The sequence below is a fragment of the Abramis brama genome, assembly GCF_963993115.1.
Source record: "Abramis brama genome assembly, chromosome: 11".
Taxonomy (NCBI): domain Eukaryota; kingdom Metazoa; phylum Chordata; class Actinopteri; order Cypriniformes; family Leuciscidae; genus Abramis; species Abramis brama.
This window is the reverse complement of record NC_139973.1, coordinates 21,522,375-21,537,185: the sequence shown is the minus strand read 5'-3', so window position 1 is coordinate 21,537,185 and position 14,811 is coordinate 21,522,375. Positions and strand designations below refer to the sequence as shown.

Below are 14,811 nucleotides of genomic sequence, written 5' to 3'. Positions count from 1 at the left end.
TCTGAACAATATGTATGCAAATACTGTATGCAATATATCAAAAGAAAGAACAGAGCCTCTGCTTAAAAAAAAAGTTATTCTAGCTTCAAAGTCTCTCCATGTTGTTCGCCGTTCCCTATTTACACCTAGACTAGGGGAGGATATAACAATTTAAATATATTTTAACATGTAATTTATTACTGTGATGGCAAAGCTGAATTTTCAGCAGTCATGATTCTTTGATCCTTCAGAAATCAGCACAACAGTTTTCAAAATTGATAATAAGAAGAATATTTTCTTGAACACCAAATATTATCACATATTAGAAAGATTTTCAAAGGATCATGTGACACTGAATATTGAGTAATGGTTGCTGAAAACTCAGCTTTGCCATCACAGGAATAAATAACATTTTAAATATTTTATTTAAAATATTAAAATAGAAAACTGTTATTTTGATGTGCACTATTATTATTTCACAATAGTACAGTTTCCTATATTTTTGATTACTTAAAAATGCAGTCCTGGTGAGCATAAGACACTTCTTTATATTAGTGTCTCTGGCCATTATCAACATTTAAAACAGTAAAAGTATAATAGAACAAGGGAGAATGTGGGTTTTAGGAGAACACTTTGTGAGGGACCTTCTCCAGGTGTAAGGACGGGGTTCAAAAAAAGGTAAGCAGGTCTAGGATTTGGGGGTTGGGCCATTTACGGTTTAGGGCTGTACCTGGGTTGTCAGCATCCCTCTCGTTCTGAGAGGACGGACCAAATGAATTATAGGCATTGACCGACCACTCACTCGAGGATGACAGAGTCCCACTCTGAGATGGGGACAAGGCTATTATGGGCATTTGTCCCAAGTGGACAGCAAAAGGGGGCAGAAACAGTGAAATTAATTTACTATGTAATGCTCCTTAATATACTGAATTTTGTTAAAACTTTAATAAAAAAGCAAAAGAGTTCAACATTCATTAACCATTTAACAATCTCTGTCATATCTTATGTCATATGCTATCAATCATCCCTCACCTCCAGTCCTGTCACGTAACAGGTAGCGATTCACATCTTGTATGTTGGTGTTGATTGTGGGGCCATTTGGAACACTTCCTGGGGTCATGTTGGGGTCATTCTCAGGGTCAATGTTCTGCAGACCTTTCCATGGCACTCCAGGGCAGAATTCTGAGAGAAAGCAAGGTCAAACTGGGTTTCACTGAATCTGGTAAATACAGTCCGGCTGCATATTGATGATAATTACAATATTCTATAACAATTTACTCAAGACTCAGTGCCTATAATCTCTGTGATCAATAGCAATAACATTGTTTTTAAATTATAATATGCCACTGAAGCTCACCTGGAGGCCAGTTGATATTAGAGCCACTAGAGATTTTCTCATTGGGACTTTTGCCCTGTGTCCAGCTATCAGGAGACACCAAGGTGCTGGTGGGGGATTCAGATCTTGACATCAGATTATATGGGCTGAAAGAATCTTCCATTGCGCTCTTTCCGACAGGCATATGGGACTGAGCAGCAGAGATTGGACCTGAAACAAAAGAACAGTCTCTTTAATCACAAAAAGTTCTAACCAAAAACCTCATGTAATAAAATATTCAGAGACTAAGCAACCCATACTCAGATATATACTTTGATGCCCAATATTTGAACTGCTATTTTGCCTCTCTAAACATATTCCATCTTCAAAGACACGATCTGAATAATAAGATTCAAGATTACAGGCTTGAGCTTTTGTCCTCGGCTGAACTCACTCCAGTAAACTCCAGCGGTTTGGCTGGACTTACAGTTCAGGCAAGTTTTACTGAGAATCAATGCCAAGGAAGGATCATATTTTAAAAGGCCCTGCTGACTCAGAGCAAAAATAACTCTGGAATGTCTGCAAGCACTTAACTTGACAGGCAGTTTGGTCTGTCCTTTTGAAATGCGCAAATCTCAGGGACAGAAGTGTGACTCAGTGTCTGGAGTTTGATGTTTGATTAAAGATATTGCTGTGTTTTCATCGGGTGGAAAGCTGTTTGTGGAAGTAAATATCTTTAAAAGGATGTTAGACCTAGAGGTTAGCAAATGATTGTCTTGGCATTTTGGATTACATTAAAAAACTAACAAAATCAAGCCCATAATATGTTTGGAGTAGTGAAACAACTAATACCATGTTTATTGAGGTTTGCCTCCATGTGCTGAGCGCTAGCTGTCATGGAATCTATGGAGTTTGAATGAGTCCATTGTGAGAGTCGGGATTGAGGCTGAGGAGGGTCTTTCAGAGATAGACCTCCCCCCTCCATACAGTTTACATTCATGTTTGGGTTTAAACCAGCTACAGAGGGTGACAGAGAGAAAACAGATTAATGCACCAGTTTCACACAGAAGTACACACGCACGTACACACACAAAGAAAAAACAAAAGACAAGATCCAAATAATTAAAATGGATGAATACAAAAAAAAAAAAAAAAAAATTACAAACAATGCTGTTATTACGACAAAGAACTATCAACTATCAGAAGCTACTGTTCAAAAAGAGTTTACAATTTAAATTTTAGGTGTCCTTGTTACAGTGTAATTATACAATCATTTACTAAGAAATATTCATTTTAATATGAATATTAATAAGCCCATTGTGGTTTGGTTCAGTGTTAGTTGCTTGTAATTATACATAATTTATTGTTATTATTTTACTAAGTGACCATGTTATACATGTTAGTAAAATAGTGTTAAAAACACACAGCAAGCATAAGCATGCAGGCATATGTGGCTTGTTCTCTTACAGAGTGTATAAGGGCTGAAGGAGTTTGGAGAAGACTGCTGATCTTTGGTCTGCAGGTCTGACACGGAGAGCCCTGAATTCTGAGGGTGACCCATGAAGGTGTCCAGGCTTGCCTTGCCAAGGTTTGGGTGCAGGCCGATGTGAGAGGAAGGAGGAGGCTGCTGCTGTTTCATAAGCAGAGTCTGGGCCAGCTGACGCTGGTGCTGCTGGATCTGCTGCTGCATGTTTGTGATTGTACGTGCAACCTGCGTGAAAGAACGACAGAGATAATAATTTCCACTGTATATGGAAATTAATAATAATAATAATATATGGAAATAACTTGTCATAGTTATTAAAAGATAAGCACTAACTAATATTTCAGCACTATAATCATTGTAACTGTAAAAAAAATCCCCCATTTTTTTTGTAAAATTAGTGTGTCATACTTGCTGCTCTTGTTGTTTGATGGGACCAGAGACATTACGCTGAGCCTGCATCATTTGCTGCTGAATCTGCAAACGCTGATATGCCTGACAGAGAGAGAAAAAGACAAAAGGTGAGAAAGAGGAACATACAGATAAATATAGAGAAAAAGAAAGAGAAATAGTGTATAGAAGGCAGTCAGGTCATTATTTACATAGAAAGCAGTATCATCTCACTCCCTGCAGATAGGCCAGTGGGTAGACGAGAAATAGCTGGTATTCATTGGAAACAGCAGAGCAGGAGAGTGAATTGTGTGACTCACCACCTGCAGTTGTTGTAGTTGGTACAGCAGGGTCATTTGTTGAGGATTTATTGGTGAGGTTAAAAGTGCAGGATTCAGTCCAATGTTTTTTGCCGCAAACTGTAGGAGCTGTGCTTGAACCTATTGAAAAAATAAAAAATAAACAAAACACACATTTGAAATTAAATTAAAATATAATAATAATAATAATAATAATAATAATAATAATAATAATGAAAGAAACACAGGTGTGTGCAAAACCTGACGATCTATGTAATCCAGCATGTTTTGAGAATGTACCAACCCAGGTGAAAAACGTACTGTTGAATGTATTAAAAATGCATTAAAGTATAATTGTATTGTACTAAAAACTCAAGTACATTTTTAATACATTTAATCGTACGTCTTTTTCACCTGGGAAATAAAATCTTGTATGTTTCAGTGGAAGCAAGGAAATCTGACCTTTTGGTAAATGTCACAAATTTGCTTTTATTAGAGACCTCCAAAATCTTAAATATTGCTAATTCACTTTACATCAGTGAAACCTCCAAGAGTAACCAATAGAGTGACATTCAATTTAAAAATGGCCTTGTACCATGAACATTCTATTAATGAACAACTATTAATGCATAATATAAATTTTATATAGCTTTTTTTGTATTTTGCATAATATTAATATTAATAATAATAAATGGACATGTAGGCCAGGGTCGGAAATTAACTGGGCTTGGGCAAAAATGCTAATTCCAACTCTAACCCTAAAATCCAAAATTAATAAAAATGGCCCAAAAAGACATGGAGACCAAAAATGCCCCTGTATGAGCTCTTGTTATATTTATAACTTTAGAAAAGTGATATCAAACATGCTGTTCTCCTTCATAGGTTCACTCAACGCTGCATATCGATGACACAATGGGAAATGCCCTTGGGCGGTGCTGATTGTCTGAACCCATATAGAATCATGCCAATTTATTGGCTGATGGCGCGGGTGCCTCCTCAGCGGCGCTTCAGTACGTCATTCACTCTTAATACAGTGAACGCGCCATCTGCTCCTCAGATTTTCTTCTTCAAAAGAAGCGGTTTATCTGGCCATTGCTAGTTAAGTGTTGTTCGATTGGATATTCTCTTTTTGTGCTTAAGCGACCACATATAGTGGAACTTGCTTTGTTCTCCTCTCTGTGAAGCACAATGGATCTGCATCGTTGCAAGCCGCCGTGCTCTCGCTTCATTGCAAGTGACGACCCGCACAGTAAGTGTATGAAATGCCTCGGCCTGTCACATGCACGCAAGGCTATTTATGCCACTTCTAGCGAATATTTATGGTGAATATTTATGGCGCTTCTAGAGAATTTAAAGCTTAAAACTCTGCGCAGGAGGCTTGCTTGCTTTGAAAAGGATTCGTCTCCGTCGCTCTGTGACCAATGAAGCGGGTGAGGCCCTTCATGAATCCGTGGCCTGGGGATTGGATGTCGAGCTTGAGGCTATGGAGAGTGAGCAAGTCGGTTTCTCCCTCTCTCGCCCCAGCACTCCTGTCCTCTGTGGTTCTCCCTGACTCATCCAACGCCTCTAGGGATATATGTCTTTGCTCATCCATGGCCAGATTTGAGACTATATGCATCCCCTCCGGTCAAGTTGAGGGGTCCCTGTGGGAAATTCCAAACAGGAAAGATGTTGTCTCAGCTACGGGGCAGGATTTGGCATCCTCAACCTGAGATATGGAGGTGTTTGAATTAAGGTGTTTCTGTGACCCAGGCCTGGTTGTGTCCCCAAAGTTGTGTCCCCCTCTCCGGGCTTTAAAGGTATATGTGGACCACTCTGGCCAGTTGCGCAAGTCGTCTCAGTTGTATGTATGCTTTGGGGCCGGCCGCAGAGGGCTTGATGCCTCTAAGCACAGAATATCTCATTGGGTGAGAGGCGCAATTTCTTTGGCTTATGAGGTGCGGAAGCTCCCTTCACCTCTGTCTTCCCAGGCTCTTTTTGGAGTTCCTTTGGAGGATATTTGTGTGGTGGCAGGTTGGTCCTCTCCGTACACTTTTATCAAGTTTTATAACCTAGATTTGGATGCGGCCCTTGGTTCCCGGGTTCTTTCGAATTAACTGCTCGCTTTTGTCCTGGTTGAGTTTGGCCTGAGGAGGTGCCCGCGCCATCAGCCAATGAATTGGCGTGATTCTATATGGGTTCAGACAATCAGCACTGCCCTAGGGCATTACCCATTGTGCCATCGCTACACAGCATCTCGTTCCCTATTCAGAGAACATGGGTTACACAGGTAACCAGAGACGTTTTCCTGTGTGATTTAGATTTTACACAACAGTTCAATAAACATGAAGTTAATATTAAGTGACTTTTTAGACTTAATATTATGAATATTTTGTCATGAAAGTAGATCCAAACAAAGTCACAGCAGGACAGTAGTACATCTCAGAGCCAGATGCAATTTCGAAATAATCATAATAATGTGAATGAAATAATGACCTGCTCACTGTTCCTGAAGGAATTAGCCGTTTTGAACAAATTGGTTGAATTAATGATTCAATGACTCACTCAATAAGCAGCGATCAATTCAAATTTGTATATTCTATATAATTGTTTTTTTTATATTTGAATATTTTTATTTATATTAAATGGAGTTCACTGGAATTTGAAATGACACATGTAATTTGTACCACCTGAGGGGAGAGAAGCTGAGGCACTTGAGCACGTAGAGTAGGCTGAGCGGAGCTAAGAGGTGGCACTGGTGGCTGAGGGGGCGGGGCCTGCTGCTGCATGACCCGAGTTTGTGCTGCTCCGTTAGTGCCGAACATTCCATTCTGCATCTAGGAAACAGAGTAAAGGGAGGGTTGGGTAGCTCAACATTTTTTGACTGCTCAAATAATGTGCTTTTAACATTGACCTGAATACAATGTCATATTGTGCTACCGCTTTCAGATTCAAAGTAAATAATTACAAATAAATAACAAATAAATAAATATATAGACTTTTCAAAAAATAAAAAAATAAGTAAATATTATGCAAACATCACACCAAACGTTAGGGCATGATACCAGACAATGCAGATGTATAGACTAGGTTAAATGCATGCATCTAAACTTAAAACTACTGTGTGCGATGCCCTATGCAGATATTTCAAAACACTCACCTGTCTGTTGTTCAAGTTTTGCATGGACAGGCCAGAAGAGACCCCACCCAATCCGTGGCTAGGGAGGCTGCTATTGGCCAATGGGTGCTTGAGGCCAGGAGAAGGCATAAATGGTGAGGTTGAAGCATCATCTGACAGCCTACCATCCTGAGAGACCAGAAAATATGTTGAAAAAATTACCCAGCACAAATTTCTCGCCACTTCAGTCCAGAAAAATGTATTGGACTTTTTTTCTCCAATTTATTTAATCAAATAAATTCTCAAAAAAGTTTGAGACAAGGCTATACCTTGTCCAGGAAGGGGGCACGATCCAGTGAGGGGTCTTTTGAGAGGTTTGTGGGTCGGCACACCATGGGCCTATTCATTCCATTACTGTAGTCTGACATGCACATCCCCCGTTTGTCCAGTTCAGTTTTTTTCTCCAACAAAGCGCCTAGGGAAAGGCAAGTACAAAATTAGTGTTCCAGACCAAGATCATATGACTCGCTGCATGTCTGTCTGCTGTTATGGGTTAACTTCAAAAGGAACTACATACTCATGGCCTGATCTAGATTCATATTGTTGCTCTTTAGGGCTTCTTCTGCAGGATCCTTCTGTACCAGGTAAAAGAAAACAAACTGTTATGCTAAAAAATATATATTTGAAACGTCTTGTTAATTATGGAATCGACATATCTTTTCAGAATAAATAGGATTTAACATACTGGAAAACCCATGTCTGTAAGCTGCTTGATAAGTCTGGTCATGATCCAAACGTCATCCTGCTTGTTGGAAACTTTGCCCTATAATGAACAAACAGCACTCCATAAGGCAAAAACATACCACATAAAGCAAATAATATATACATATATGGGTCAAAGACGAAAAAAGGGGGTTTTCAAGCATCATCATACAATTTAGTATGATCACATATTATTTTATATATTTTAATAAGTACAGGTCAGAATAAGTACATTGATTCATTTTTACATAAATATATATGCTACGCTGAATGACCATAGTTTGTTACTCTGTTTTTGTTGTGAACAGGCCTTAAGAGTGCCACCCAAGCTATGGGGTCTGCATTTACTTTTTAGATTTTTTACTTTTTACAGTGCCTAGCAACTCTCTCTGTTCATGGGCATCTAAAATAAGGCAACGACACAAATAAAACTATACCAAAATGCATTAAAATAGTCATATTTATTAAGTTTAACACATATTTGTCAGTGCTAAACATTCCTCATTTATCTGTAATATAAATAAGATGCTAAAATTGTTATCTATACTGTGATACTGTCATTCAGTGTAATGGATGATACTGTGGTGTAACAGATCATTTGTATTACACTGAATGACAAAAACATTACTCTTTCTGAATGACGAAACTTGTACTTCAGCTTATTGCAGGCTATCAACTGGACACCAGTATCAAACAATGAGCTTGACCAGTAAAGTTAATCACAATTAATCACAATTATTCACAACATTTACTTATTTTTCAAATTTCAATGACGTGTGTTTTTGTAACTTAGGTTACTACACCATTAAAAGGTGAAATTAAATATTTAAGAGCAATAAACTCACTTTGCTGCAGCACCACACGGTCTTCAGGGTGCCTTTTGATGATGTCACAGACTGTCGAATGACTATCTTTTTTTTATTTTTTTTATATGATTTCAGACTTGCTTCTTTTCCTTTCATACTGAATTACCTCTAACAAACTGCATATTTGGGACAAAAGTCCCCTGGTTATTTCAATACTTGAAAAAAAAAACAGTACGACATAGTCCTTTTAATATAAAATACAACACTTATTTGAAAATGCCAAGAAAACAATTTTTTTTTTAATGTTTATTTAAAGATGTAATGGTAATCAAAATCAAAGTCTGGACCATTAGGGTGAATAACAATTTTACACTTTGGAACATTATTTCACCCATATTTTGACAATTAATTTTCATAAAAGTTATCTGAAACATGAATATAGACACTTTACTTGCATTTAATGTATTTTTCATTTTTTATGAATATAATATCACTTTAGTAAATTTAATTTGATGCAGACATCAAAATAGTGAAGTCTCGTCTTTGACCCATAGTAATAATTAATAAAAAAATGATTAGTCAGAAAAAAAAGTTTACATAAACCATTTCTTAACCACACAATGAATATGTGACACTGAGTATGCATTACAGGACAGAGTACTGATGGCTTTGAATGGCCTCAATTACCCTTTGTGGGGCCTTCTTCGATTGACCCCATGAGTTACAAGAGGAGTCTTGGGATGTGGGACTGTTCCACATGTCACCATCATCAGCATCCCACTGGCTGGTGTTCATGCCAGTCTCTTCCCCTCCAGATCCCCAGCTATCTTGCATAGGTTTGGGACCTGGAAAAACACAATTGGTCAAGACTGCTCATAATCAGGGCCATATAACAACATATATTTTTATCTATGCTTAGATATGTGGATGGTTGACTAAATTATTAAATTTGGTCTGCCCAATACTAAAATTATAGTTACATGTTGCCCATATACCAGGATCCACAGAAAAACCTTTAAGGTGAAGTGTGTAATATCTGCTGCACCAGGGTCACCAAATGGAATTGCATACATAATTGCTGCATCCGAATTTGAATACTTCCCTACTATTTAATATGGAAAAAACACTACGCAAACAGAGTAATATGTCTGAATACATAGTATTCGAAAAACAGTAGGTGAAAAGCATCCAGATGACCTACTACGTCCGCCAAAATTCTGAAGGGCGCATTCAATGGACACTTTACTATCCCATGAGGCCACAGGAGAGGAGTTGTGAATGGCAGTGAAACGACGCAACTGATGCCGTAGGTCACATGACAATGACAACATGGCGGATATAGTATGTTCAAATTTTATTAATACTTCATACATTCATACTATACAGATCATACTTTTTTAAAAACAGTTTTCAAAGCAAGTTTCAAATCAAATGTAGAACCTACTATACAGTATGTGATTTTGGATGAAGCGAATGACAGACCGTGAATGGCTTCCAAAAACACTGCCCCTTTCTGTCATTGGTCAGATAGATTGATAGTTCTGCCCCAAACCCACACCACTGGTTGAGTCAGTGTTTCTATGTCAGGCTGGTTGGGTTGTTAAAGAAATTATTTGAAAGTCCCAGAGAGCCACTGGCACAGCATTTACACTTTATAATACAGAGAATTGACTTGTCTCAGCATGTTAAGCTGGGATAGTAAACTATTTAACACTAAAAATCAAAAAACAAAGTTGAACTTTAAAGTATAGTAATGCAATCAGTACAGGAGTTTTATTCAACCACCAGAGGTCAGTGTAGTTTAACTTTATCATAATATAAAAAATAAAAATAAAAAATAAAAACATTTAAGTATCAGCAATGACTTAAGATTTCCCACTTTTGTTATAGCAAGTGCTTTAATGCAAAGAGGTTTATTTTATTTAATTACCTTCCTGACAGGGGCCTGATCCAGCAGGTGCATTTCCTCTGCCATAAGGTCCACTGGAGTCATAAGCACTTTCACCCCATCCTCCACAGCTCTTAGTGGGTTGGCCTTGGCCCCAAGATGAAGTGCCATTGTCCACAGAAGGGTTGGAATTGGCTGGCTCGCCCCATGAAGAAGGTTCTGTATTTGACTGGACATTAGGGAGCTCTCCCCAGCCTGAATCAAACATTATCAGTATAATAATAACTGAAGATGAAGTACTTAAAATACAGAAAATAATATTTTCCAATTGATTAATCAAATAAATAATCAATAGATCGATTATGAAAATAACTTAGTTGTTGTCTTATTAACTTGTACATATAATACAAAAAAGTAAGTGCACTGCATCAGATAAAGTCAAATTATTGACTGAAACTGAAATTTACTAAAAACAGACACTCTGAACCAATATATAGAGAAAATACAGAAAAAGCTCTCAGAAATATGGAAAAGGTAGATTACAAATATCTATATCCTAAGTTATCCCTCAACACTGACACTAAAAAAAAAAAACTAAAAAAAAAAAAACACATTTGTGAGGATGATAACAGCACATCTAGGCCAAGTACGCAACAGTCATTCCTGGTTCAAATCTAAACCAGTTGGGGCAGCAGAATGCACACTGAGGAATCTTAACTGGTGTATGTTTTTTCGACAGTAGTCAACAGATGGAGCTAACCATGACTTTAATAATTTAAGCAATTTTATTAATGTTTGTCAGATGTACAGAGGACTAGAATGGGCATTAGAAAGGGAGAAATATATGCATTCTCTTACCTGGATTTCCCATAGGCATCCTGTTAAGAAGAGATTCACCTTGACTGGGTGAGCCATTGTTGATGTTGCCATTAACATGGTTCTGAGTGGGACCTTGGCTGTGGTGTTGGTGATGGTTGCTGTTGTTGTTGTTGTTTGGCCCAGTGATGCTATGACTGCTGCCATTCTTGCTGGTTCCTGGATGATTTTGGGAGTTATTCCTGTCCCACATGTTCACACTCTTGCAATAAGCACTGGGGTCACCCCAGGAGGAGGTCCCATCATCAATTTCCATTTTGCGACGAATAGAAGATGGAGATGGTTCATCCCAACCTGTGGCCTCATCTCCTGGATCCTGGTGGCCTCCTGATGCCCAGCCAGATTTGCTCTGTTTCACAGAATTTGGGCCACACCATGATCCTATGCCTCCAGCTCCACTGTTGCCACATGTGGATTCCTGAAGTTTTCCACCCCAACCTTGGACTGAACCATTGGAATGTTGAGAATCACCCCAACCACCACCCTGTGCTGGTGCTGATTTACCCCAGCCTTTCTGGGTTTCCTTCCAGTTTCTGTTTTCAGGGTCCCTAGAGGAACTTCCAGAGCCACTTTTCCGTATTTCTGGGTCACCCCACTCTCCATTATTACCACTGCCACTACTTCCCCAGCCTGAGGAGGTATTGGGTCCATCACCCCAACCTTGTGTTTTCTTCTGAGAAGTACCATCATCCCAGCTAGGAGACTTTTCTTCAGAAGCCCAAGATTGGCCATTACAGCCATTGGTGTTGAGACCCTCAGCAATGGGATCGCGCCAGCCACATATTGATCCATTGGGAACCTTTTTATTTGCAGGAGGTTCCCCCCATCCACCATTAGGTTGAGCAGAGGCTGGGACTGATCCTCCCCAGCCTGTGTTTGGCGTGGCTCTGCGAGGTTCCTCGCTTTTGCTTGTGTCCATTCTAGGAGGTGCACTGAGGTTGGGATTGGCACATCCAGGAGGAGATGGTGCAGGTCCAGTTAAAGGTGTGTTGGACGAAGACCCCCAGACCTCGCCGCCTGCATCATTCTTTTTGTCTGGACTTTGTTCCATTTCCCAAACAGTGTGTTGACGAACTGGAGTCTGTCCCCAGCCTGAGTTACATAGGACACGTGGGTCCAAGTCCTGCCTTGGCAGCAAAGGGGCCAATTCATCACTTGAGGACCTCTCTCTTCTTCCTGGGTGGCCCTCACTACTATCCCTGCTGCCCTCACTTGCTGGAGTATCAGGGCCCCAGGAACTCATATGTTCTTGGGAAGGACCATCATTAGCATCCCATCCTGTACCGTCAGTGCTTGGCTGTTTGCCCCATCTTGTACCGTCAGTGCTTGGCTGTTTGCCCCAGCCGCCACCACTGCTAGCTCCTCCCTGCCCCCAAGAGGAGACGCCTGCAGAATCCCAGCCTGAGTCCTTTGATTCTCCATTTTTGGCATCTCCGTTGCCCCAGAAAGCAGTTCCATCTTCGCTGGCAGGCTCAGTAGGTGACTGACTGAGGTTTCCTCTCCAGCTGTTCACTGGACTCATTGGCTCTGGTTTAGTGTTATTTGGTCCATCAGTTTTAAGGTTAGGAGGTTTCATGTTGAAAGATACATTTGTAGGTGACTGGTGCTGTTCTGGGATATCCGGGTTGCCCCATGCACAGTCCCCTACAAGGTTTCCATTGACACAACCAATGCTACCATTTCCATTGGTGCTGTGAGGTGGTGCCACTCCTCCTTGGCCACACCTACTAAGTGAAAGTGAATTTGAGCAAACTATGCTACTAGGGCCTGACCCTACCCCAGCCCCCTCATGTCCAAGAGCTGGCCAAGCAGCAGGGTTGGCAATGGGGTTGAGGTTCAGATTAGAAGCACCCCAGCTGGACTGCCCTCTACTGCCCATGGGCAAGTCAAGATTTCCTTCTGAGACCCACCCCCTAGTAGGGCCACCTTGACTAGAGACCATACTAGAAGTGAGATTAACGCTGTCTTTGCTGATTGGGTAATGACCCTGCTGGCTAGCTCCTGTAGCCATAATAGTGCTACTACTGTTGCTGATGACCTCTGATGTGCGTTCAGCGTCCAAGGTGCATTCTGGTGTCTGCTGGCTCTTGCCGTATGTAATGGAAGGCCAAGTGTCTGTGTCGTTACTGTTAATAATCACTTTATCCTGGTTGCCACTGCTGCTTTTGGTAACTGGGATATTCCAATGACAATTCTCATGCTGGGGTCCCAGGCCACTTTGATGGGGAAGTCCTGTAAAACAAATACACAGGGCAGATTTTTTTATATAGCAAAAATGTATTTAGAAAATGTGCAGGACATCATTATGTATCTTAAAATAAAACTATTAGCAAGGGATATTTATTTTAGATTTTATTTTCATTTTAGTGTGGTCTGCAAGGTCCCCACAAAAATCAAGCTTCATCAACATGCTCCACAGATACTCATAAGACGCATACTAAACCTAGATGCTCTCTCTCTCTCTCTCTCTCTCACTTCATTCCAGCTATAATCAATCTCTCTTCTCTCTTCTCTCTCTCTCTCTCTCTCAGCTATAATCAATCATGAGCCAGCAGGTAATCGATGGTGTGTAAATTATGGCATGAGAGCAAAAAGAGGGCAACTGCAACTCTCCACAACCACTGACAATATTCATCCTAAACAGTACGCACATGTATTATCCATACCCTTAAAGGGTCATGTGGCAACTATATGATTCACTGAATAAATCAAACATTGTACCCATGACTAACCTAATGTTTAGTTAAAGGGGTCATGACATGATAAATAAAAAAGTTCTTGATCTTTTGACATATAAGAGGTCTTTGTACCACTAAAACATACTGTAAGTTTCATAGTTTGAAACGTCATCCTCATTATAAAAAAGTATTTAATCAACCAAGCTCTAAAAACGTCTTGTTTTTATATTGTGGGATCTGTGACACAACACAGGCAAATACATTTAGATATGACTGCCTCAAGAGCAAAACACTGACAAAAAAGTTATACACTGACAAAAAGTTATACATCATCGCATCACGGACCCTGCCCACTAGCGTTCAGTTGCTTAATAGCTGACACCTGTCTACACCAGATGTGAGCACCACATCAAAAGCATACCCATTATAATCTTTGTCTACACTGGATACAGTATACAGATACCCGTGACACGTCCTGTTTAAACACCTCACTTGCATCTCTGTACAGACTTCAGAAGGACCCCAGACAGTGTCAGGAACAAGTAGAGTGTTTCTCAGGGTTTCTCAAATCCAGCCCTGGATGGCCACTCTCCTACAGAGTTTAGCTCAAACCATGATCGAACTCACTTACCTGCAATTTTCTAGTAACTCTGAAGACCTTGACTAGCTTGTTCAGGTGTGTTTGATTAGAGTTGGAACTAAAGTGGCCCTCCAGGACCAGATTTGAGGAACCCTGAAGTTTAAGGTTTATTAAGTTTATTTTTGATCGCGTTGGAGGATTATGTTTGTATTGGAGCATTTTGTTTTGTAAACAAAGCACAGTGTAATGGAGAGTTTGCAAAAAAAGTTTTGTTGAAAAATAAAGCAGCCAACTGTATTGTATCTGACGACAGCTACATCGCAAACCACAAGTAATATTTCATAATGCTTTGTCTGTAAATGACGGTTTTATATAAATAGAGAAGGGGCGTTAATATTTTTCCTATGCAATGACGTTAGCTAGGGGTGGGCGATATGGCAAAAATATCATATCACAATTTCTTTCAGGAAAATCACGATTTTATCACAATTCTTTTTCATGTTGGTTTTACTATTTTGCAAGTGACTGAGCATTACAGCCAAACTAATGTCCCAAGGAAACAAAATAGAAAATAGAAAAAGAATGGCATACATTTAGACCAAAGTGGCCTAACCTTTGTCATTAATTTCCTTGTTATTAAAAAATAAGAACAAAGATA

The 14,811-nt window shown here is 39.7% G+C and overlaps 1 protein-coding gene across 2 annotated transcripts in view; it reads right to left on the bottom strand.

The window, feature by feature from the left end:
* Window positions 1–14,811, bottom strand: part of tnrc6c2 (trinucleotide repeat containing adaptor 6C2) — a 55,411-nt gene that overhangs the window by 4,027 nt on the left and 36,573 nt on the right. Inside the window, exons 5-19 of one of the 2 annotated variants that reach the window (XM_084128047.1) lie at window positions 10,878–13,127; window positions 10,062–10,274; window positions 8,819–8,976; window positions 7,309–7,386; window positions 7,141–7,198; window positions 6,893–7,038; window positions 6,606–6,752; window positions 6,136–6,282; window positions 3,488–3,607; window positions 3,189–3,272; window positions 2,762–3,005; window positions 2,147–2,311; window positions 1,337–1,525; window positions 1,012–1,161; window positions 710–820 (exon numbers count right to left, since the gene is read on the bottom strand). In XM_084128047.1, coding sequence (XP_083984173.1) covers window positions 710–820; window positions 1,012–1,161; window positions 1,337–1,525; window positions 2,147–2,311; window positions 2,762–3,005; window positions 3,189–3,272; window positions 3,488–3,607; window positions 6,136–6,282; window positions 6,606–6,752; window positions 6,893–7,038; window positions 7,141–7,198; window positions 7,309–7,386; window positions 8,819–8,976; window positions 10,062–10,274; window positions 10,878–13,127 — 4,260 coding nt within the window. The remainder of the gene's footprint in view (window positions 1–709; window positions 821–1,011; window positions 1,162–1,336; window positions 1,526–2,146; window positions 2,312–2,761; window positions 3,006–3,188; window positions 3,273–3,487; window positions 3,608–6,135; window positions 6,283–6,605; window positions 6,753–6,892; window positions 7,039–7,140; window positions 7,199–7,308; window positions 7,387–8,818; window positions 8,977–10,061; window positions 10,275–10,877; window positions 13,128–14,811) is intronic. The other variant, XM_084128048.1, reaches the window with a different exon arrangement.